Here is a 24,862-nt window from a genome sequence, read left to right on the forward strand (position 1 = left end):
TATGTTTCCTTTCTGCCAAACAGATGGGAAGAGAGAGCCTTTCTTTCTTTCTGAGTAGCGGCTCTAGCAGGGGTCGTATGATATATACTCTTGTACAAAAGAACTGCTCAGTCGGAAGACTAGACATTCAGAGGAGATGAGTCACAGCCGGTGGCAGGTGTCTGTCACAGAAGGGAGCTGTGGGTGTCCCTGCCAGGTGACTCGGCAACTGACTCAGAAACAGTGTTATTTTACCCAAAGAAAATCGTCAGAATTGAAGTGTCTGTTCTGAAATTGGTACTGTATTTATTCTTACAAAAGTGAAAATCAGCAATTAAATACATACCTTTGAGAAAGCCCAAGTGACTTACTAACAAGCCCAGGCCTTGCCGTTGCAGAGATGATCGACTCCCTTGCTCATCCGGCCTTTTATGAGTGATGGTTTCATCTCACACATAGCATTTTATATTTATATTAAAAAGTTGTATATCATATAAGCAGTATATACTTATTATTTTCTCGGGATCTGGAAGGTATAAGAATTTAAACAAGGTTTGCCTGGTGACACTTCTCTGAGTGTTTTCCCAGGGACCGGGGAGCCCTGGCACAGTGCCTGTTCCGGACGTTTCTCCAGGCTCCCGGGCCCCTCCCCTGCCTGTGGGACTGGGCCGTGTCCCAGCTGCAGCCTTCCTGGAAGCTGGGTCTCTAGTTCACTGATCTTTTTTCTTATTTATCATTTGCTAGTATATTTAGTCTACCTGTCATAACACAATCTGTTCTTAAAATCAATTCAGTTGCCAAAGGATTATTCATGTCCCCGTAACCTCACGGCTCTTCGGCGGCGCAGCTCAGAGTTCTGTGGTTATGAAATCCTTGAGTTCATTTCTTTGGTTCCCTGAGATTTCTGTGGCTGCTTGTGAGTCTAAGTCGTGATATCTAGAATATTTTGGAAAATTAGACCAAAATATGTGCTCTGTCCCCTTTAACATGACTTTTAATGGTATTTAAATAAAGATAGGCAGACAAATTTATGTGAAATATGAAAGTTATAGTTTAGGAGAGTTTGGTGAAGTTTGTCTTTCCAGGAAATTCAATGAACTCCCGTTCACTTTGTGATGACTTGGAATATTTCGAGGTGAAGTGGTGCTAATGTGACGGATAGGAAAGGATGGGATATTACTGCAAAGACGACGATGCATTTCCAGCTTAAATTAATTTACAGTTTACCTTGGTTGTATGTTTCTGAGCTGCCTCCCTGTTCCCGGTGCACACGCAGGGCAGCCAGCAAGGCAGCAGACGGGAAAGGAGGCATCTCGCGAGTGGGGGGTAGCGAGGCCCAGGAGGGCGTAGCTGTGATCTGTTTAGCCTGCGTTTTGGGAGTGTCTGCTCTGTCCATCACATTTCCCTGCTTTTGTCTCGTCAGCTTCTCATCTCCGTGTTTCTGACCCTGGGCTTTGAACTTGACTTTCCTTTCTGCCTGTATCTTTTCCTTGTCTTCTAGACTCTTATTTTCCTATCCATGACCCTTGGCAGGGCTGTGCCTTATGCCTGCCCTCTCCTGTCTGGAAAATCAACTTCAGACATTCTAGAAGCCGTCTTGTCTATTACATGTTCAGGATGGTCCTCGAAATCTTGCCATCTTTCTCTTGAAACGCTTGTTATGCGCCGCAATCATTCTGGTCTCCAGGAAATGCCTGTATTAAAGATGAACGAACTGCCAGAAAAACTCAGGAAAGATGAAGTGTCTAAGATGTTACTTGTCCTCAGTTACTTTTTTTTTTTTTAGGAGCATGATAAATTAATCTTATTTTGCAGAGGTTTTTTTTCCCTCATAACTTCAAGCTATTTCTCGCCTAATTATACTCCCCATTTCTCTTGAGGACAATGAAATGAAAAACTGTCTTTGGGTTTTACATAACTAAATTTATGTTAAGAAAAAATTGTTTATTTATTTTTTTTTACTTACCTGGTGACACTTCAAGGTTTGCAAATATATCAAAATTCAGAATATATTAAAATTAAAATCCAAAACTTCTGAGCTACTTATTACTCTGTAACTGTCGTCTCCTTTTGAGAAGTAGCAGGGCACAGTGGAAGAAGTATAGGGGCATTTTTCTCCCCCCGTTGAGTGTAACTCTGTCTCCGTGTGCTCTGGGAGCAACTTTTGGAAAGGTGGTCTTTGCGCTTGAGTGTCAAGAATACAAAGTTGATCAGGCTTCCAAATGTGTTTTTCTTTCCTTTTTTTTAAACCACAGAACTGACTCCTGAGGAGAGAGCCCAAAAGATTGCCAAAGCCATGCGCAAGCAGTCTTCCGAAGTGAAGGAGAAGTGGGAAAGTCTAAACGCTGTCACTAGTAACTGGCAGAAGCAAGTGGACAAGGCACTGGAGAAGCTCAGAGACCTGCAGGGAGCTATGGACGACCTGGATGCCGACCTGAAGGAGGCGGAGGCCGTGAGGAACGGCTGGAAGCCCGTGGGCGACCTGCTCATCGACTCACTGCAGAACCACATTGAAAAAACCATGGTCAGCATCACTGCCTCGGCTAAAGGGCGTTGAGAAATGTTTTGTTGTTAAATATTAACACAAGTAAAGAGAGCCAAATATGTACCTTGTCCAAGGGATTTTTATAAGGTCAATGCCATTACGGACCCTACCAAAGTCAGGATGACAACAGATGTTTTCTTATACCCGTCATCACCCGAATCCCCTCCCACAAATAACCAATGGGACTTTAGCAATCATTTACTTTCATGTTTCTTTAAATGTTTTCACTCAGCTGTGCATCCCTAAACAGTTACTTGGTTCTTAAGAAATATTTTAAAGTCCTTTTTAATATTTAGATTTCCCTTCTATCTTTTTCTTTCTTCTTTTCTTTTCCAATGTCTTCATTAAGGCAGCTGAATCGTTTGTTTTGTAGTGTTGCTCACAGCTTGGATTTTGCAGAATGTCATCCACATTGTAGATCATCTGGCTGATTCCTCTCTGCTGTGGATTTCCTGTAAACTGGTAGCTGAATTTATAGTTTTAATCAAAAGTATGCTGTTTTACTGAAAATTCTTACGTACATATTTTATTCCATTGTATATACACTATAGGTATAGTATATCAAGTGTATCTACACTATATAATATATGTAAATAAGGATTTGTGTATGTTAGTGTAGGATTAGCTCATCTATAAATTCTGTCTGCAGTCAGGGATTACTGAAGTTAAGAATGTTGGACCTACCTTCTGGACCCCCTTTGGGTCCAATATTTTAGAACATATCCAGAAAAAAATGGGATTTAGGCAGAAAACATATTTAGAAATAGTGTGGTTTCTAATAACATGGTAAACAGTATATTAAGTAGTTATAAATCCAATAAAAAAGAAACAAGAGAAAAATCAGGTGTTAGACTGAGAATGGGATTTTTATTGCAAAAGACATCCCTCCTTTGGGCACAGACACTGGGTAATGTTTTCCCTTTGTTTGTGCGCATGTGGCTGAACAGGAAGAGAAGAAAGGTGTAGGTAATTAACTGAATGCTTATGCAAATTATACATATATGTATCTATATACACATATATATCCATTTGAAAGTATCAATTTTTAATATAGGATGACTAGTGTTGGATGAAAAATGAGAAATTGTACTTGGGGTTATTAAGGGCCTAGATGTTTTGGAGTTGTTAATCCCATTTGATTAAAGAAATTAGTCACCTGTGCATCCAAATCCTTGGGTTCAAATCTCTGCTTAAGTAGGAAGCTAGGAAGTTACAATTAATGTTTAGAGGAAGGGATAAACTTTGGATTAAAATATTTTAACATCTTATTGGGAAAAGAAGGAAATAAAAATCCAAGTCTTATTAAATCAAATAAGATGGATTCCCAGTCCGGGGTGTTTTACATGCGTTGTGGTGTATACCCCAAATCCCATTGAAACTACAGGCAGATGAAAATAAGTACTGATTATTGCTAAATATTATTAAATTATGCTAAAGCAAATGGGAAACAAAATCTTTTGGGTAATCAAATAATTTTAACTCTCTGAAATAATCCTCAGTCATTCTTTTTTTAAAATTAATTTTAGAGAGAGAGAAAGGAAAGGAGAGAGAGAAAAAAACCCCACCAATTTGTTGTTCCACTTATTCATGCATTCATTGGCTGATTCTCGTATGTGCCCTGGCCAGGAATCAAACCTGCAACCTTGGCATACCCGGGTGATGCTCTAACCAACTGAGCTATCCATCCAGGGCCTCCTCAGTCATTCTTATTCGCATAATGCACACCTTCTGACAGGACACCGGTTTGGGATTCATATCTGTAACAGGCCATCAGGCAGCACCTTTAATACGAGCAGATGTTTCTGTTTTTTACAGCAAGAAGACCACATAGATTTTTATTATCCTATTGGAAAGTGCAGCCAGAACATGATAAATTGCTTCTTTATAATAGAACACATGGCAGATCTGAAACCATTTTAAAACTTGCTTTATTTCAAGCCCCTTAATTCAGAAGCTCTTACAAACCAAGAGGTAAACCTTCTTAAGAGATTTCTTGTTGCTGTAAAACACCTGACCATCGCAAAGAAACCAAAACTTACGGGCCCTGTTTGTCAAATGTCATTTAATATTTTTACCTGTGGCTTGTCAGAGATAAACATTATTTTTATAGAGGAGAAATAACAACTCCTTTATTGTTCTGGTAGATTTTAAAAATGTGTGTTAATGTTATAATCTAATTAAATTTTTAAGTCATCTTTTGAAGAAAAATGGTCACTTAAAATTATATAAATCTGAGGATATTTTCTAGCATTTCATTTTTAATCTCTACTATCTACATGTTGGTATTTTACAAAGGTACTGATTTTAAAAACTGATTAAAATTCTCGGGTCCTCCATGGTACTTAAGGAGAAAGTATTAATGTATGACATTAAATCACAATCGAAGACAGCCGGAAGGGTTGGAGATCTGTAGTTATTCTCACACTGAGCCTGAGGGGGAGGCCAGGCCTCTCTGAAGCCCAGGCTGAAGAATTCTGCTTCCCCAACCTAACTCCCACTTTTCTCTGTCCCGTGCTTCTGTTTCAGTGATCGGTTCCTTAGGCCTATGTTATCTCAACAGAATGCCTTTGTTATCATTTCACTGCTTTACTTGTTGGAGTGCACTCTGCCTGTGTGTGTGTGCGGTGTCCCGTGTCAGCCAGGCAGAAAACCCGGCCCACCTCTCAGTTCCCTCCTGTCCCATGTTGCAGCGATTCTCAGGTCTTTGTCGGTCACCTTGTACTGGATTTGGAAATGCTGATGTCTTGACAGTTGTGGCAATATTTCTTCGGCATGTTGATATTCAGCTTCGCTGTTTCAGATGTCACTTAGACACCGCTGCCTCCACCGTCCTTGTTTTTCGCTCCAGCTCTGGCTCCAGATCCATCCCTTCCGACTCTCCACCTTGACCTTCTTTATGTGGCTTTTGGGCATGTTCAATACCTTGGAAACACTAAAACATATCCTCTGATTTGCCTACAATTAATTTCTTTCAAAAATAGCTATATTCTTAATATTATTTTGATGTCCATCTGTCATAATGGTTGTGTTGAGCCTGTGTGGGACACACGAGGAGTTACATAGGATAACTAGAAAAGGTGCAGGAGAGAGGCAAGGAGGGAGTGGTTGAAGGAGCTGCTTTTATACTCATAAGAAGGAAGCCAAGTTAGTACTTGTAGTGTTTTAATAAAATTGGATAGCCCTGCAAGCACTTTAATATGTAATATTTCACTAACCTTGGACTGGTGAGAGAAGAGAAGTAGGATGGCTCACAGGTACACACCTAGTCTCTTAGCAGCGGGGATGGTAGAAACGGTGAAACCTGAGGGCTGATGCTAACAGGATGTTTACAAGTTAAGTCTGGTACGTGGGTAACTCTAATTTTGTGAGCAACCAAAAAAAAATGTACAGTTCTTTTTTTAGAACCTACTTCTGTTCCCAATTCCATATTGGCTTAATCTTGCCTCGGACATTATTTTTGTGGGCCTCCATCACTAGAAAAGAGTTTTGCCCTCTTGTATAGCAAACTTTGTGCTGAATTCTGTCAGGTGCCTGTCTCGTGAAGCTTCCATTCTCTACAGGGGACACTGAGAATATGGATACTTATAATTCCCTGTGCGAAGAGCTCTGATAAGGAATGATGTTTAAAATGCGTAATAACTGGATGGTATGGCGCCAGACAATCAAAGTGGCCTCTATTAGAAAACCCAATGTGTGTGTCCACACAGGTGCTAGTTGAATGTCCTGGCTGGATTGGAGAAGGCAGAGAGAACACTGGGGAACCATGGGAAGGGCCTCAGGGGACTCTTTTCTGAAATGGGGTGCGTGGGTGGGCACCAGAGTTGAGTCTTGAAGACTCCAGGCAAGGCTGTTGAAAAAGAGAACGTGAACAGAGAGGCAGGTGGATTTATGTGGGGAATGGAGAAAACGTAGTGTTTTCATGATTCTACACGCTGTCGCAGGACTTGTGACTGTCATTGGCCCCAAGTTTTTGTTTTGTTTTTCTTCCTCTCTTCACATTCACTGCCCACCCACACCAGCCCTGTGCTGTGCCCAGAGGTGGCATTTGTCGGTTCTAAGCTTCATTTACCTCTTTCCTATAGATTCCACTCCCCCTGCCCCGTCTCTAACCAGTGATCACAAACGTTTTTGAAAGGGACAACCTTTCCTCTGCAGTGTAATAGGCATAGGTTTTGTGGATAAGGAAGTTGTTTTTACTGGCCACATTCTAACTTAATTTTAAGGGGAAACTTGTTAAAATCAATTTGTTACATCAGGTGAAAAAATATTATAGTAGCCATATGGAGAAGTAAAAAAGAAGAAAAATATGAAATTTAAAGATAGAATCAAGATTAGAAACTAGTAAAGTGGATAATAATGACAAACACTGTTTGTCATTCAGTACATTAGACTAAATTGCATCTAATGAAAAATTCGAAGGAAATACGTAATCACTTAAATGTGTTTGCAAATTTTCCTCCTCACATTCCATTTTCGTTTGTGTGTGGTACAGAGGAAGACCCTTCAGCTGCGGTCCTGGGTGCCGAAGACCTGCACTGAGTCCTCTGCTCTTGACTGAGCAACTGTAGCTGGCCTCAGCTTATCCTGCCATTTTCTTTGAAGGAAAGTTAAAAATACTGCCTTTGGTGACATTCTTTTCTGAAGACATTGTTATTGTCCTCTTCTTCCAGGCATTTAGAGAAGAAATTGCACCCATCAACTTAAAAGTGAAAACAATGAATGATTTGTCGAGTCAGCTGTCCCCCCTTGACCTGCACCCATCTCTAAAGATGTCGCGTCAGCTGGATGACCTTAACATGCGCTGGAAACTTCTGCAGGTATCACCGTATTCCTCTTCATTATACACGTTTATACTTTGGTGGGTCTTTAAACCTCATCTCAACTCAATGCCACGTACCATCGTTTTTTCTTTCTTTTTTGGTTGTGTTTGATCATGGATTCACAGCATGTGACATCAGCTGTCTTTCAGCATCTTAAACTCAAAGGCCTCATTTATTTATAAGTTTTAATGTGATTTTTGATGTACTATTCATATGATATTTGTAGGAAATTGCAAAAGGTCAAATAAATCACAGTAATTGAAATGTATGGTAGGTCACAGAAACATTTTTTTCCATAATGGCTTATAAAGAAGTCATTTTTTTTTACTTTAATCATGTATTTTTTTATTTCTTTTGAAAAGTTAAAAAAGTCTTTATCCTTCTTATTCCAGCTGCTTTCTCTTTAAGTATCTTGATCATTTTTTTTCAGCTAGCACATTTCTACTATTGTAGTGTTTACCTTTATCTCTGAGATCTTAGCTGCCAAAATGTAGGGGTTTTTTTAGATTTTATTTATTTATTTTTAGAGAGAGGGGAGGGGAAGGAGAAAGATAGTGAGAGAAACATCAATGTGTGGTTGCCTCTCATGCACCCCCCACTGGGGACCTGGCCTGCACTGCACTCATGAGCCCTGATTGGGAATTGAACCAGCAACCCTTTGATTCACAGCCTGTGCTCAGTCCACTGAGATATACCATCCAGGGCCCAAATGTAGTTGTTTTAATGACTCTAGATCTTACTTGCTTGTCCCATCTTAATAGAGCCAAACCAAGAAGAGCCCTCTTGAGTATGACCATGTGTCAGTATTTGCAAGTCACCACCCATGCCAGTTATTAGGGTTTGTTCATCTTCGTGGGGCTTTGTCACATTCAATGGCCAGTTCCAAAGAGTCATAATAATCACTTTTTTTCTGAAAACCAGAAGGATAATTTGAGTGGGAGATTGAAAAAGACAATTCTTACTAATTTCTCTCTATATTGTAGGCCTCGAATGTAATATTTAATAAGATAAATATGCTATTTTAAGGTGGGACATAGATGCATTTTAAGGTATAGTAGGTTTCCTGAATTAATTCAAACATTGAAACACACAACTTGATATTTTCTTCATGAAATTGAAGTAGTAAGAAATGACTTATGTAGTATTAGGCTGTCTTTTCTATTTTTGAAGGAGTGCCAATAATCTGGGATTAGTAAGCCAGGATATGTTAAATTCACACATGCTTTTCTAGTGAGAGGGAGGCAGAAATGCTTGACCAGTACTCCCTTTTTCTTCTGCTTTGTTTCTCTGCATCATCCTTTCTATGTAGGCATTCCTGCGGTCCATCTTGATTTCCTTCCCATTCTGCTCATTATCACCATCTGCAAAGATCAGAAGTTAGAGGATATGTTACTCTCAACAGAGGATATGTGTTCTGTCTTCCTTATCTCTGAGCCTGGTGACTGCTAGAGCTTAGATGTTAGTTGCTGGTTGAGTAAGAGGGGGAAGATCTATGCTGCCCGACAGCATGGTTAAATTTCAGCAGTAGCACCTTCTTTACTCCTCCTGAATGTAAAGTTTGGCATTGAGTGCTTTTTGGCCTTATGAGAAAAAGTACTTGCTAATGCAACTAAAATAGCCAACCAGGAGACACCAGAGCTGCCCAGTAAGCCAGAGATACACACTTTTCATTTAAAGGCAGCTGAAAATAAGTTTGGCAGCATAAGTGGAACAGCTTACCAGCACTGCAGAGGCAAAGACCCGGTAAAAGGACATGGACGTGTCAGTAGGCTCTGTGCAGTTGTTATTGGTTGGCAATAGTTTCTCAGTGTGCCAACTCTTAGCATATTCATAATATAGAGAGTTAACCATACAATGTGTGTAAATAAATATAGAGAGTATATTAATCTGCTAGTATATGAATGCTCCCAAATCAAGATGATGGGACAGAAACATGGAGGAAAATAAGATGTTCCATACTCATCTGCCTTTATCTATCTATCTATCTATCTATCTCTCTCTCTATCTCTCTGTGTATCTATCTATCATCTAATTCATCCATCTCTCTATCCATCTGCCTGTTTTCTCCCTTAGAATACTTCAGACTTTCATTTGCTCCCTGTAGCACTTTTTGCCACCTTTCTTACAACATAGAGATGAATAGCCACTGACCCCATGGCCTCATCTTGACTTCACATGCTTTAGACCTTAACTAACTGCTTCTGAGGCCAAGCGGAGTGACAGTGAGGGCATGGATTCTGGCACCAGGTGAGCTGGTGGTGAGTGTTAGCACTGCTGCATGCTGACTTTACGTCCCGGACACCTCTGTCTTTCCCCACATCTTCCTCTGTCAAATGGTGGTCACAGTAATAATGCTTACCCAATCCGGTTATTGAGAGGATTAAGAGAGCTAATTCATAGAAATTGTTTAGGAGAGTGCCTGGCACTATTTGCTATCACTTGGTGCCAGAAGGAGTCTATTTTCATCCCAGTATTTTGATTTCAGAGATAGAAAAAGAGTCTATACAAGCAATCTTGGGAAGTATCATTATTTACTGTAATACTTAAATCAAGGATATTGCTAAAGTTACTGTTTTGCAGTCAAATTATTTTGGGGTGTCTTATGCAGGTTTCTGTGGATGATCGCCTTAAACAGCTTCAGGAAGCCCACAGAGATTTTGGACCATCTTCTCAGCACTTTCTCTCTAGTAAGTACTGATAAACTTGACTGGCCTCATTAATCCGATGGATCAGCATGCCTTTTCACTCAAGAAGCCATATTCTTTGCTATAAACAGATATACTTATATGCAAGTATATAAAAGGATATATTAAAATTAATGACAATATTGTTTATTGGTTTTTATTTGTAATAACCTGGTCATAACTCATAAGGCTTTGAAGTGGAGCCAGAGTAACTTGTCCTTAGCTATGGCTAAACCAGTAGGTTCCCTGAACCATCTGTGATGATAACTACTGTAGTATCGGGTCATCATTGCTCTGTCAAATGCAAAGGTCATGAACTTGTTCACGATAAAGACACCATCTCTATATTTAAAGATTTGAAATTAACTTTTCTCCTTAAAAAGTGTATATTAGTTTAAAATGCACCTGCACCTTTCATAGGAAAACTTCATTCCCCACAAATTTTTACATGAGAAGACTTTGGTTTATTGGGCTCACTGCGATCATATTTAACTTGCTTTCTGGTCCAGCAGTTGCAGGCTCAGCCAAACCACATATGTAGATCTTTATGTAATATTCCCCAGCTGAATTTTTTTACTTTAGGGACTGGCGGTGAGACCTTGAGTAAATAATTGGGGCTCCTACTTTATCATTCACCACTGAGGAAACTGGAGAATGTAGGAGTCACCAGATCAGGGTTAAAAAATATTCAGGGTCCGGCACAGACAACGTCCCTTCTTTATTACAAAATCTTTTATTGCAAAATCATAAGCATGCAATTCTGTAACACAACAATATCACACTCAAGCACACCATAGGACATTTTAGGTGAAATGTTCAAAATAAACCTATAAATGATCACATCCATATTATTTCCCTACCAGCCACACTCAAGCAGGCCTTCCTTCTGCTGGATCCTGCAGGAGTAATTCTGCTTTTTACCAGAGCTGTCATCCCCCAAAAGCTAATTTCTTTATTTTAAAATTACTGTGATAACACTTGTTTCCTCTGATCACCTGAAAATTAAACAAAAAACATAACTGAGTTACACCAAGCACCTACCACAGTTCTTGGTACAAATGCTTTCGCTAAATGTCAGTTCTTTTCCTTTCATTGTCTCTGACAAACATATGTAAGAAAACAGTTTACTTAATTCTGTTTAAGTGAAGTTTATAACTTAAGACGAAGCTTATTTCCCAATAACGATAACTTCTTTGTATCTATAACCATAGAAAGAGCTGAAGTAATAATACCATGTCCTCCAACCTAATTGATTCCAGTTATATATTCTCTTAATCTTTTGTCATGGCTGGTAATCTCCTGTACCTCAATTAAAGGTCAGGTTTTCCTTTTACAATTTCAAGAATACTCCTAATCTGTCAGACCCTGCCCTTCCTGCCCTACACATCTCTAGTGCTCGCGACCTCTCCCCGCCTTTCTCCCTGCCCTTGCCTCCCTCTGTCCCTTCCCTCCCTCTACCTGCCCAGCCTGTTTCTCACACAGGAGCCCTTAGGTAGTCTATTTTAGTGATTGGTAGTCCTTCCTGGAATATCCTGTCCACCTGGTTGTCAGGATGCAGTTCCAAAGTTTGGACACCATCAATGCTGACAAAGTAAATAGCTTTGCAGTCTACCCATTTGGTATGAATCACTCCAGATTTCTTACACTTACTTTTATAGAATATAAAGTTATGTGCTAAGACCAAATTAAAGAGGAATTTGACAAGGAAATGAGACTCTATTTACAGTTCTGTTATAAAGGTTTAGTCATCTATTAGCACTGAGGAAACCCTATACTTTCACCTAGCAACCATTCTTTGATCGTGAAAATCAAACTCATTTTCCTTAGGAAATGAAACATTGTAAAAACCGTGAACCGCGAGCACATCACCTTTTATTGTCCAGCACCAGCCCAAGGAGGCCAGAGTTATTCAAATCAAAACAATTATTAAAATGAATCAAGAAGTGTAAACAAAATCCCAATTAATAAATTTAATGGTTGTTTTATCCCTTGCTGCTTGGAATCTTTGGCTTTATTATATTTCTTGGACGTTAGCCCTGGAACGAGCGTGTTTAGTTGGGCACAAAATAGAAACTGACCTATTAGCCCGGTGCCAGCAATGACATGAGGTTGCTCTAATGAGAAATTTAATACACCTAGTTCCACGTTTTCACCCCCCTTTTGTACTTTCATGCACGCAGTTGGAGAAGAGAGTCCTCATGTTTTATAAAGAGAGGAAGAATTGTTGAGTAGAAAAATTACGGAACTGGCAGGCAGAAATCCTGAGATCACACCTGAGCTCTGCCATTTACTTGGGAGGGTTATTCCAGCTTTTGAGTGTTTAGTTTCTCATGGATCAAATGGAGCTTTAATATGTATCTTGTTGGCTTCCTTATCAATAAATAGATTCAAAAATGTGTTGCAGAGTTAAGAATGCTCTCTATTTTTAAGGTACTAACATGACATAAAATTCAGAAGAGAATCATTGGTGAAAACTGGTTTTGTGAAAGTCTAGTGATAATTGAGGCTTTATTTACTTTTTCAAATTTGCTTTCTTATTAGTACAAGGGTCCCCAACCACCAGGCCTTGGACCAGTACCCGTCCATGGCCTGTTAGGACCTGAAAAGCACTAAGTTTTAAACTGTGTTGACTATAAGCAGTAACACTTGATTGTTTTTAAAAGTATTTTTATCAACAGAGTCAATTAGTTAGAGATAGCATTGGAAATTGAACCCGCATTAGTCTTTCCTTGCTTTGCATAACTTTTAAAAGCGACTCTTTGTTTGGCTTGCAGATTTCATAATTATGGGGATCCAGAGCCGTTCTCACTGAATTTGTTGTAAAACATGCTCAGTTGTTTCACATTAAGGCAGAAGGCTGTGGGGTTAGCAGTGTTTCCAATAACCTCCCTTTGTTTCCTCAGCTTCAGTCCAGCTGCCGTGGCAAAGATCCATTTCACATAATAAAGTGCCCTATTACATCAAGTAAGTTGAGTTTCATTCTCCTTTACGGATCAAGAAAATAAAGTTACGCTAATAACTTAAGAGGCTTTTTCTCCTATAGTTTTTAAAATTGGAATTCAGTCCTGTTTTCTGAAGGAAATTATGTTATCTATATATTTATGCAGATAGTACATATAGTTAATATTTGAACAAAATTAGTTTAAAAATCAGAGAGATGATTGTGGCTTATTAAGTTAGGACTATAATGGTGTGTTTAGCTGACTTTTTTGGAGCAAATATTAAAATATTTGGGGAAAACGAGAGAATTTCTAAATACTCTTGACATATGGATATTGCTCAAACTATATTGATTCTAAAGCATTTTTTATTTCTTCCAAAAAATCTATTTCAAAAGTGCTTATACTCTTGTCATTTTAATTCACTGAAAAAAACAGTGTTATTATCCTGAAAAAGTTCAGTATTTTCAAGTTTTTCTTTGACTTTTAGAAGTTATCGGCAATTTGAGTTTAGGCTTATTTTCCTTCGTTTTCGTGGTCAGTGTTACAGTGTCTCCTTTTTACATACGGAGTTTCTCTTCATTGTGTAACATTTTCTGAACTTCGTATAATTTACACAGGGTCAGGTTAGGATTTGATCCTTGGCTGAATCTATGTGTTGTCATAGACAGAATGATAAAATACAACTTTTCCAGTCCGTATGAAGTAGCCAAGCTATTGATTTAGGACGCGACCGAATGATGAAGAGTCTAGTTGACTCTATTTCATGGGTAAGGTAAACAGCATCATAACTGTGGGGGAAATGCTGACTTATTTTATCAGGGGACAGCTGTATCTCAGATTAGCCGGGCGACCTCAAGCAAGACGGGAAAAAGCCGTGGGCCAAGTTTCCTTTATATCCTTTCTAAAACAGCATGTGCTTTCTCCAGAATCCGTGCCAACAATAATAATCTACTCTTCCAAAATGCCTCTTCCTGAGAAATTGTGTGAAGTCAGTACTTTTTGGAAGAGTATTTCCTTATGGAGGCGTTACTGTGTCTGAGATGTGGCCTGGGGGTAAAAAAGATAAGTCATTTTATGGTAACACTTAACAGATGTAGTAAGCAATATGTGTTACATTGTCTTAAGGGGAATTTAATACTTTTATCAGTGTACTGATACTTTAATACTTTTATCTGTAGTGTGCTGAGTTGTGATAAACTCAGGGATATATGTCAGATTTGTGCAAGCATAAATGGGAAGAAATCTGAGGTTGGGAAAATGGATGTGTCGGTTGAGAGGAGATGTGATAATCTGATCTGAATTCACAGTTTTTAATTTTAAGTTTTCATAATAATAGGAATAATAATGATAAAAATAATAGTGGAGAATTTTAATTTACCGGGTGAATATTGCTTTAACACAGAGATGACCACATCCTGGATGTGACTATATTCTGTTACATAAAGGTGGGGGGTTGGAGGCAGGAGCCAGTGGATGCGGGCAGCCTCTGGAAGCTGGAAAAGGCAAGGAAGCGTGATTCTCTCTTAGAGCCTGCAGAGAGGAGCACAGACCAGCCGATCTTGATTTTAGGCCATGGAGATACTTATATTGTGGTAATTTGTTACAGCAGCAATAGAAAACCAACACACATACTGTACAAAATCTAGACGTCCATGTGTCCTGCAGCTGGTCAAGGCTGGCGGGTTTGCTCTGAAATTGGGCAGAGAAAAGTCGCTGAGCCGTGGGGGTGTCTGACGTGCTTTTATTCACGGGTGGGTGAGCCACTCATGCTGCAAGCCACCGTGTCCCCAGTGGGAAGCCCTACCCTCTTATATACTAAATGCACACAAAGCCAGCAGGATACCAGGTGCGTGAGAGCCCACTCAGTGTTATGGGAATGCAGTTTATCGGACCCAGTCTCAAGGCTATGGGAATGCTGCTGAGCTCCCCAGACATCCGGGCGAGGGAGCCAGACTGACTCCGTTTACCCTACACCATTCATACTAATTAAAATTAACTTACTGAATTAACATAGAATCCTCTATCATCTGACTTTTTAAAAATGTAAATTGGATCCAAAAAGGCAGATTTTTGTTTTGAACTAGATAAGAAGAATGTTAAATCTCTTACTTGGTCATGTACTGCAGTGGTTATCTGTTTGATTTGGCACTTTAAAAATCCATCCTTAATTTTAGCACTACCATTAAAAGGCATTTCTGAATGTCCAGGTTGGTATATATGACTGAGAATTAATTACATTAAGTCAGAATGTCTCTAATCAGAATTGTTATAGTTTTGATAGGATCTAGTAGGATTGTATCCTCAATCAGTCTATGAGTTCTTATGGGGCAGGCCGGTAGAGAAAAAGCTGGTTTATCTGGTGTCTGTCTCATTGACTGAAGCATTTTAACCAGAACTCCAATGTATATCGAATAATTGATGACCAGTATTTTAAATTGTGACCTGTAGCATCCTGAAGTATCTTCAACATCATTAGTGAAAGATTGGCTTTCTTAAAATATATGTGTGTGCGCACACACACACACACAGTGTTAGTGTCAAAGAGCTTTTTAGGGCTTTCAAATATTTAGAAATTTGACCATGTCTATAGAATGCATTCTCTTATTTTTTAAAAATCTTGTTTAACCAGAATCTTGCATTACTTGCTCTGTTGTATAACTCATCACTTTATTTCCTCATAAAGAAGGAACATCAATCTTGGGAGGCAGATTTATACGAGCCAGTATTTCCAGATGAAGAATTGTTATGAAAACAAAATTGAATTCCAAAATAAATTAATAAGCAAGTAAAAGATGAATGAAAAGGCTTTTAATATGTACTTGTTTTTGCATGGCTGCACAAGTAAGCAGAAGAATAATGTTAAAAACAAATTTAGCATAAATTTCATGCAAGCAGTTTTTCCTGGAGTATGTTAGAATGTATTTAGTTGATTTAACTAAAAAGAAAATAATTTTAAGGTAGAAATGTAGATAGATATTGTCAGTATTGAGGTATGCAGTTTTATATACTCTAATGTCAGAATATAGCAAGAAAGTTAAAAGGAGAATGGGAAGGACAAATTATTTTTATTTCACATTTTAATTTTCCAAAGTAGTTAAAACATACTTTGATGGCTCCCTAATTCACTTCTCCCTTTCTGGGTAATTCTTTATCACTATTTTAAGGTATACTGCAATGGTACCATAACGGATTTGTTTGTAGAAGATGATAGAATGTAGGAGTATATGAAGAATAAATCCCTCTATGTTAATATCTTAAGTTGAAATTCATATTTAACTTAACATTTGCTGCCTCTGAGGCAGACTTTCCAAAACTGATCCGGTTATTTTCCTTCTCTCGTATAGTCCATTGACAGCTCCTTGTTCTATCAGTTTAAGAAACTTTGAAATGCCTCTGACTGCTTTCACAATATAAAAAAACCTACCATGAAAGCTAGATCTTTCTTTGTGGATTTTTAGTCATGTTTGTGTTTTGCAAAGTTGTTTATTCCCTCAAATAAAAGTCAACCCTCAGGGAGTTTTAGGTACAAAGGGAATGGAGAATAAAAGCTTTGGATTGAACCTTCCTAAAATGTCATATTAATCTTATAAAATGCATTGCTTTTCATTTTGTTCCAGAAGAATTAATAATAATAGAAATGATAACAGCAATGATAATAATAATAAAAGCCATGGCAGGTGATAACAATGATCATTAGCATAAACTATTGTTTGCAGGTTCATTTGGCAGCCACTGTGCCTGGAGCCTCTCCTGCAGTCCTCGCAGTGGCCTGAGGGAGGGGAGGCGCTATCAGTACCCCCACTTCCAGGCAAGGCTTAGATCTTAAGCACACGTAGCCAGCTTGAGATCACACAGCCAATGAATGGAAGAAGAGCTCGTGTTCAAACCCAGGGACCGACTCTGGCTTCTGAGCTGTTCAGCACTATGCAGTATTGCCTCCTGCTCCCAGCATGTTGAAGTAGAGAATAGAAATTTCTAGTCACGTGAACCAGTTTGGATAGGATGAAGGATTATATTTAAGAAGGAGCAGTCAAGTGGGGAAAATAGGAGCAAACATCTTTTTTTCTGTACCATAGACTCGCTGTCATTTATTATACACCCACTGTGTGCTGGCTTTAAGCATGAAGCTGTCCAAGAACAAGGCCCGTGCTTTCCCCAGCACTCCACACTGCCTTTTCTGTAGGACAATACATGTTTAAGGAAATTTTACACTGAGATCTGGTAAAGGACAAGGGTGCTTTTCTGTAGAGAGGAAGGTGTCGTTCTCTGCAGTCCTGCCCGTCACATCCTGACAGTTCCAAGTTGGGGAGATGGACCGAGGCCCTCCATTCCCTTTCCTCATTCTCTTGCTCGGGAGAATCCTGTCATTCTGTCAACAAAGCTGGCTTTTGAGTAGATGGCCCTAGACCATATGCAGCCTGTCAGGAAGCCATACTGTTTCATAGAATTTAGTAAGGTGGCCCTGACGGGTGTGGCTCAGTGGATAGAGTGCCGGCCTGCGAACAGAAGGGTCACTGGTTCGATTCCCAGTCAGGGCACATGCCTGGGTTGCGAGCCAGGACCCCAGTGGGGGGGGGTGTGAGAGGCAACCACACATTGATATTTCTCTCCTTCTCTTTCTCCTTCCCTTCTTCTCTGTCTCAAAATAAATAAGTAAATAAATCTTTAAAAAAGAATTTAGTAAGGTGTAGTAAAGAAAGAGGTGTTCTTTCTTCCCTTACGATGTCTTCTCTAAACCTCAGTGTGTGGCTTGTCAGTAAGTAAGCCTTAGTGTTTGTACAGGTGATTGATTACTCTGCTGTTCTGACAGGCTTCAGGCTCACAGCTTAACAGTTCTATTGTGCTGTTTTTCCCTCTAGAATCAGAAATTGTGAGCCTTAGTTCTTTACAGGATCCTAAGTGCAGTCCCACACACAGCTTTCACATGAACACTTTAGTAATCTCTGATTTTATAGACAATGCACACCACATTCTTTAAAGCTGACATTTCTCAATAGTACAGATGCATTAACTAATCTGTGTGCAAACACTCCTACCGCACATTTCCTGACTTATTCTAACTTCCCCTTAAGAGCAGGTCTATTCAAGATTTTCCTCAATTTCTTACATCTTCTTTGTATTTTCCTTTTCTGTTTTTGCATCTGTTATGGCCGACCCTGCAGAACTCTTTTACATACCCTTCTCGCCCGCCAGGGGCGCCCTCTGCTGCCCCATCCATCAAATTCCTGAAAAATAGTAAGTTTATCATTGTAAATGAAATCTTAAAGGACCAGTAGCCATTTTTATACAATTGTGTCAGTTATTTCTATAACCTACATATGCTAATCTGGATGTATGTTTACAGTTTCAGGGAGAGAATTAATGCTAATTTCTTTAAAGGAATCATGGACCCCACTTAGATGATGTAGGGGAAACAATTCTTCCCTATAAAGAGCAGAGAAAAGAGGAAGCAATGAGATCCCCAAATAATAGGAAAGTCAGAGCTAACAAAGGTATGGATATAACAGGGAAGGTAGGAAAGAAGGAAGGAAAGAAGGAAGGAAGGAAGGAAGGAAGGAAGGAAGGAAGGAAGGAAGGAAGGGCATTTTATATTTAGAGGTCACAGATAACTCATTCCAGAACAAAATAAATCCATAACAAAGATATAATGAACAATGAAAGATAAATGTAGTTTTCTCCAAAAGGCTTTCTACAGGAGTCTTCTGCCTCTTCCTCCTCCATGAGGATGGGAAGGGCATCCTTTCGGCTCCTGATCTTTACCTGGAGCTCTTTGGGCACACTTTGGGTCACTTCCCTGAAGTAGAGCTTTAATGATCAAGAAATAAATGAAATAGCATAAGAGAATGTACTGGAGAGTCTGTTTTTCCAAGAAATGGTCTGTGCCTCTATCTTTATTGAAAATAAATATTTAAAACTCCCTGGGCCAACTCCGCTGATGAGGAGGTAGGAACGAAATTGCTTTATGAGAGAATGCAAGCCCCTGGGGACCTCTGACCCTCCAGGGCTTGGAGGCAGCTTCAGACAAACGAGCAGGCACTGGCCAACCAGGAACTCAGCAGCCGCCAGCCTGCCCTGCGGCAGCCAGAAACTGGCAGACCGTAATTGGGCATCCGCCAGTGGATTTACCAGTGTCCTGGCTTATTGAGATAGTTTAGGTAAAGTAGACATTGTCTTGGAAAGATATTGCCCATTTCATGACCTAGGAAGGTATCACCTTTCCTGCCATTTATCTATACTTCACTGGGACCAGAGTTAGTACTATGAAGTGGAATTTTGGCTTGGAGATCTTCTCAATTACTCGGTTCCATTGCATTATAATAACACGATGAGACTCACTGCACAGCTGAGTTTTAGGGCCAGGGATACAGTCAATGAAAGTCTACCGTAAGGTACGGGAAGGATCATTGTGGGGCCGTTATGGGAGGAAAAGTGCTATCTGTACTTCAATTTGTAAAGGTTACATTTCTAAAATAGCCATTGAATACAACAGAAGTATGGAAGTTATAATGACTAACTAAGTTGTGAAATAGAGTACCTTTTTCTGTACTGTTTATAAAATTAAATGGTACAGTAAAAGATTCAATACAACCATACACAAAAACATAGAGTTGATTTCTCTTTTAAAACACAGATAAGAGATAAAGTAGTAAATTTTTTTTAAAGCCTAAATGATACAAGTTCGCTGTAAAAGACAAGCTGAAAGGATACAATGCTAAGTTTAACTCTGATGGGAACATCACCCTGGGGTCAAACCCCCAGGCAGGGGCATGCAGGGCTCCCAGGGCCAAGGCAACCACAGACCTGTGACAGTGTTGATTGATGGTCTGATTCTGCCGAGCTTGAGGGTCTAGGGAGAGGAGAGCTAGAGTTGGGGGTGGCGCTCCCTAAGAGTTCTGGGCCCAAGGAGAGATGTTACCAGATTAGAGGCTCCCTTGGGTTTACCGAGTGTGCGCATGTCCTTTCTTCCAGACCATCTTTCAGTGCCCTCAAGCCAAGTGTCACCTGTCCCTCCACGCACACCCGAGCACTTCAGTTCTGATCATTGATTCCACTAACTTCCCTAAAAATAAACACCAGCAAGCCTTGTCTTACTGTCTTGCAACAAGTGTTCTATCAACGGTGCCTGGAATACTGACATTGTATTTGGGGGTGTGCTCCAACCTCTGTTTCCGAACAGCCCTTAACATGCTGTGTCTACTGCTGAGGGAGGTTATTTTAAGGGCAGTTTGTAGTCGGATCCAACAGATTGGGGGTTACCCACTGTTTGCGGTCTAGTTTTCCTGCCTTGTGTCTTCATTATTGTGATAAGCTGGTGGCATTTTGTAAGGAAGACTACATGCTTTTGCAGTTTCTATTATCAAATAGAAGCATATATCTTATTTGGATTTTGAACAAGTTTTTTTCATTTTTAAAATGTTGGCATTAAAAGTTTTTTCCCTTAGATTTATACTTATGTTTCCAAAAGTATAACCTTGTATTTTCTGCCTTTAAAAGCCTAGAATATAGTAGAAAGCGTTTGTGAAAGTTCGTGAAGTTCGCTATAACCCGAGGAACATAACATTTTACTCCCCAAGCAGCTCCCTATCTCTGCCCCCATCTCCTCACCGGGGGCCCCAACTCAGACACACCCGCAAACACACACACAGGAATAATCAGCACTCCCGATGGAAGTCTGCCGGATTCTTCATATATTCTGGTCTCCAGTGAAACAGAGATTTGAGGGGATTATGAATCCCAAAATGAAAGATTCCTCAAGATTTACCTCTTAAATCTTTGAGAAGATATAACTGATGCATTGCATCACATCAGATTGCCAACGTTTGTTTTCACTCTTTATACTTTAGTCATTTGTTTGCAAATTTGATTACTCGGGAGCTCCTGCCGGATGGTTCTGTGTACTTTTAAAGCGCATGTGCAGGGGGTGTTAGGGGAGCCTGCATTTTTTGCCTGTGCAAACTTTTCTGCGAGTTGTGTTGTTTTCATAGCACCTCTCAGCTCCTCCTTCACTATAGAATTTACTTAAGAAGTTTATTGTCTCTTCCTCATTTCTTTCCACCCTGAGGAGAGAGAGCTCTAGTGAGATGAGGACGGAGAAGCAGCCAATCCATTTAGCAACGTGGAGTTCACTGGTCACTTTGATAGGACACGTTTGGGTGCAGGCGTGAGGTTGGCAACCAGGTAGAAGTGGGCTGAGTGGTGAGTGGGCCGTGAGGATGTGCATTACCCAATTGAGAAGTTTGTGAAGAAGAGGAACAGGGTGATTGCCAGCAGCGAGTGGAGATTCCAGGTAGGGGTGAGCATGTGTGTGCACACACACATATGTATCTCAAGGTGGTAGATCCTTGATGTTTGTATCCTGAGAGTAGTGTTGTGAGAGGGCTTGATAACACAGTACAGGAGTTTTCAGAAATCTTGGGAAAGAGTTGGCCTTTGATAGGAGGGAAGATAATTCCTCATGGACAGGAGGAGAGAAAGACACCATCTGCCAGATGGAGAGACGTTTATTGATTTGGTGGTGGGAAGATGAAGGAATTTTAATCTGATGGCTTTGAGTTTGTCAATAAAGAATGAGGCCAAGCTAAATGATGCTAAGGCAGGGAGAGAAACTTACTTAGGTTTGGGGAGAGAGGAGCAGTAGGAAATTGTTGTCTTGGGGCTTAGGAAAGCAAGTTTATTAGGCAGTGCAGTGCGTTCGCCAGCATTTGGACACTGGAGGTTTGAAGTCAAGTATTTTGAGTAAAATCAGTCTGTCTGTCGAGTGGTTTCTCCAACTGTGTTCATACACAGCTGGTCACGTGTGGAGGAGGCAAGTGTTTGAGCTGCTCCCTGCTTGGGTTCTGCCAGGAGTGAGAGACAGGCAAGGGAGATGAGGTTGTTTGTAATGATTATAATGATGGACTCAAATTTAGACAGATTCATCAGAAACATTTTAAAACCTCAAACTTGCAAGTATACTTCCATATTAAGAACTCAGGCTTATGATCAGTCCATCTGGTTTCAAATCCCATTTCTAGTACTTCCTTATTATGTGATCTTGAGCAAGTTATCTAAGTGTCCTCTGGCCTACCTTCCTTCATCTGAAATATGGGGATAATGTTGGCATCTAACTCACAGAATTGCTATGCAGATTAAGTTTGCATACAGAAAGAATTGAGGACAGCGATTTTCAACTTTTTCGATCTCATGGCACACATCAGCTAATTACTAAAATTCTGCGGCACACCAAAAAATGTGTTATATTTTTTGCAAATCTGACAAAAAAAAATAGGTACAATTTTGATTCATTCACACCGGACAGGTATTGTGTTGACTATTGCCATTGCTTATTTGACAGTTTAAGGGGAAAGAGGTCAGTGCCCCTGACTAAATAGCCTGGCATTGCATGTTTTAAAACTTCTTGCCACACACCAGCAGGCTGCGGCCTGCCAGTTGGAAATTGCTGGTTTGGAAGATGACCGGGCACAAGCTGAGCACAGAAGTAACAGGCCATTACGGTGATTAATATTCCACATCCTGACCTCAGGTGTATTCTCTCTCACTGTGCACTGAAAAGAAGAAATACATCTTTTCTGAAGTTGTCTTACCCCGGAGCAGTGTGCATAGTGCTTTTTCCCAGATTTGCATGTTTAATTAACTCACCTTTAATTTTTTTTTTTGTTTATATGCCTTATAATTGTAACCGGCATAGAATGATAAATGGCATAGCTCATGAAGTCCAGTTTCAAGTGTACATTTGGACAGATAAGTAACAAGTGTTTGGCTAAGTGTTGGTCTGGGGACAGACAGGATGCCTTTTCATCATCTCTTAAGGTTTCCTGGAAAAACACAAGGACCACTGTAATGGGGACAAAAGGGTTCAAAAGTATTTTCCTTAGAGCAGTCTTTTGCCTAGAAATCGGTACGTTACGATCTATCAAAATTGCACGCACTTTGCTTTTAGTTCATTGTCTCATAATGGACAGTTTTGTAAGACAGCATTTTTGTGTTCTATCTGTTGGTGTATAATCTTGTATTTCACTTTGTGTGACTTATCAGAATACATTATGAACTGGTAAGTAGAAGGATATACTACTTATTAATATTATTGATTTCCATTAAAGTCCATTTAATACAGGGACCACATGTTTTCCCAACTGGGACACCAGTAAAGGGACACTTTTATATAGAGGACAACAGGTATGAGTCGGGACTGTTCTGGATGTTGAACGATAATTTTAAGAATAGGGAATGGAGCCCTGACTGGTGTGGCTCAGTGGGTTGAAGGCCAGCTTGCAACTGAAAGGTCTCCAGTTCAAATCCCAGTTGGGGTACATGCCTGGGTTGTGGGCCAGGTCCCCAAGTAGGGGCATGCAAGAGGCAACTGATCAATGTATCTCTTGCACATAGATGTTTCTTTCCCTCTCCTACTCCCTCCCTTTTCCTCTCCAAAAAAAAAACAAACAAAAAACAAAAAACAAAAAAAAAATGGGAATGGAGATGTAATACAGAGCATTGTAAATATAGTCAACAATACCATATTATATATTTCAAAGTTGCAAGATCTAACGTGTTCTTACCACAAAAAATGATATTGTGTGATATGATGAAGGTGTTAGCTAATGCTACGATGGTAATATGGCAATGCATAAATGTATCAAACCAACAGATTGTACACTTTTAACTTACACAATATTATATGTCAATGGTACCTCACAAATAAAAATTAAAAAAAGAAAATACAATAAAAATAGATAAAACCTTGACTCATATAAATATAAAAAGAACATATGTCAAAACTTTCATTCAACCCACTGATTAATAAGGGAACAGTAAGAAGTTACAACGGGTTCCAAGGAGAATACTGAGTAGTGCATCTTTATAGTCAGGGGTTGCTAAAATGAATTGACAGATGCAAAGCTGACAAAGTAGTCAATATCCACAGGACAGTAATCAATTGCATTCCAGTGGACACAATTTGCATTTTTATGGACAAAATATCATTTGCATTACTGTCAGTTTGCTTCATTGTTTGAGTTTAAAATAGCTCAAGGACAATTTAAACATTACAGGACACCCACTAATTTTGTGTTCATATCAAAAGCCTTCATGATTTTCCCTACACAAGCAAGACTAGCGTGGACTGGCGCCCTAGTTAATGTCACAGATTCTCACTGTTGTTGCTTCCTGTGATTTTGGACTCAGTTGCTAATTGCTGCTTTGTTAGGCTTTATATTTTTGCTTTATTCTTGAACAACTTTCTGTGTCTGTTGCCTCTTGAAAAGAGGGCTTTTATAAGAAAATTATAATTTTATTTTACTGTTTATCAAACCTTATAATATTAAGTCCCACTCCTCTTTTGCCTTTTGAGAATGGCCAGAATTTAACCTGCTGTATTTAGAAGGGGGGTGTGGGGGGCACGCTACTTCTGTTTTGGTTCCCTGCTCAGTGAGGACTGGCAGCATTTTGGCTGGATGAGCTGAGCCATCTGCAGCTGTTCCAATACTGTGAGCTTTTGGGTGGAGTGTGGCTTTTGCTTTAATATCCTCCTCCCCCCGTCCCCCACACACACTTAGAGAGAGTGAGAGAAAGAGAGAGAGACAGACAGAGACGGACAGAGACAGAGACAGAGAATGAGAAAGAATCCATCAGCAGGCAAATGCCTCTACCACTTTTTTGTTAAACTGCTGTTTGATGAGCTGCAGTTATACATTCGTAACCAGAGGCTGTATTTATTTTCAGTGTTGGCAGTTCTGCCTAATGAATCAACTGGTATTGAATTCACAAAGGGGGATGCCTTTTCTCTCCCTCCATCTGTTTGCCAAATGTGTGTGTTCCCTCAGCTCCTACTAGTGGTTTCACTAAAAGGAGCTGTTAGCAAGCCGTGCACTTACTGAATTCTCAGCCCACTGCCTG

At 39.8% G+C, this 24,862-nt stretch overlaps 1 protein-coding gene across 8 annotated transcripts in view; it reads left to right on the forward strand.

Annotated features, from left to right (window-relative positions):
• Nucleotides 1-24,862, forward strand: part of UTRN (utrophin) — a 453,043-nt gene that overhangs the window by 349,383 nt on the left and 78,798 nt on the right. For all 8 annotated transcript variants that reach the window (XM_045842802.1, XM_045842803.1, XM_045842804.1 and 5 more), the window contains 4 exons: nt 2,235-2,503; nt 7,195-7,341; nt 9,953-10,031; nt 12,932-12,992. In XM_045842802.1, coding sequence (XP_045698758.1) covers nt 2,235-2,503; nt 7,195-7,341; nt 9,953-10,031; nt 12,932-12,992 — 556 coding nt within the window. The remainder of the gene's footprint in view (nt 1-2,234; nt 2,504-7,194; nt 7,342-9,952; nt 10,032-12,931; nt 12,993-24,862) is intronic.

This window comes from Phyllostomus hastatus, unplaced genomic scaffold, assembly GCF_019186645.2.
Source record: "Phyllostomus hastatus isolate PE091 unplaced genomic scaffold, TTU_PhHast_1.1 phas_contig_40, whole genome shotgun sequence".
In the NCBI taxonomy this organism is placed as follows: Eukaryota; Metazoa; Chordata; class Mammalia; order Chiroptera; family Phyllostomidae; genus Phyllostomus; species Phyllostomus hastatus.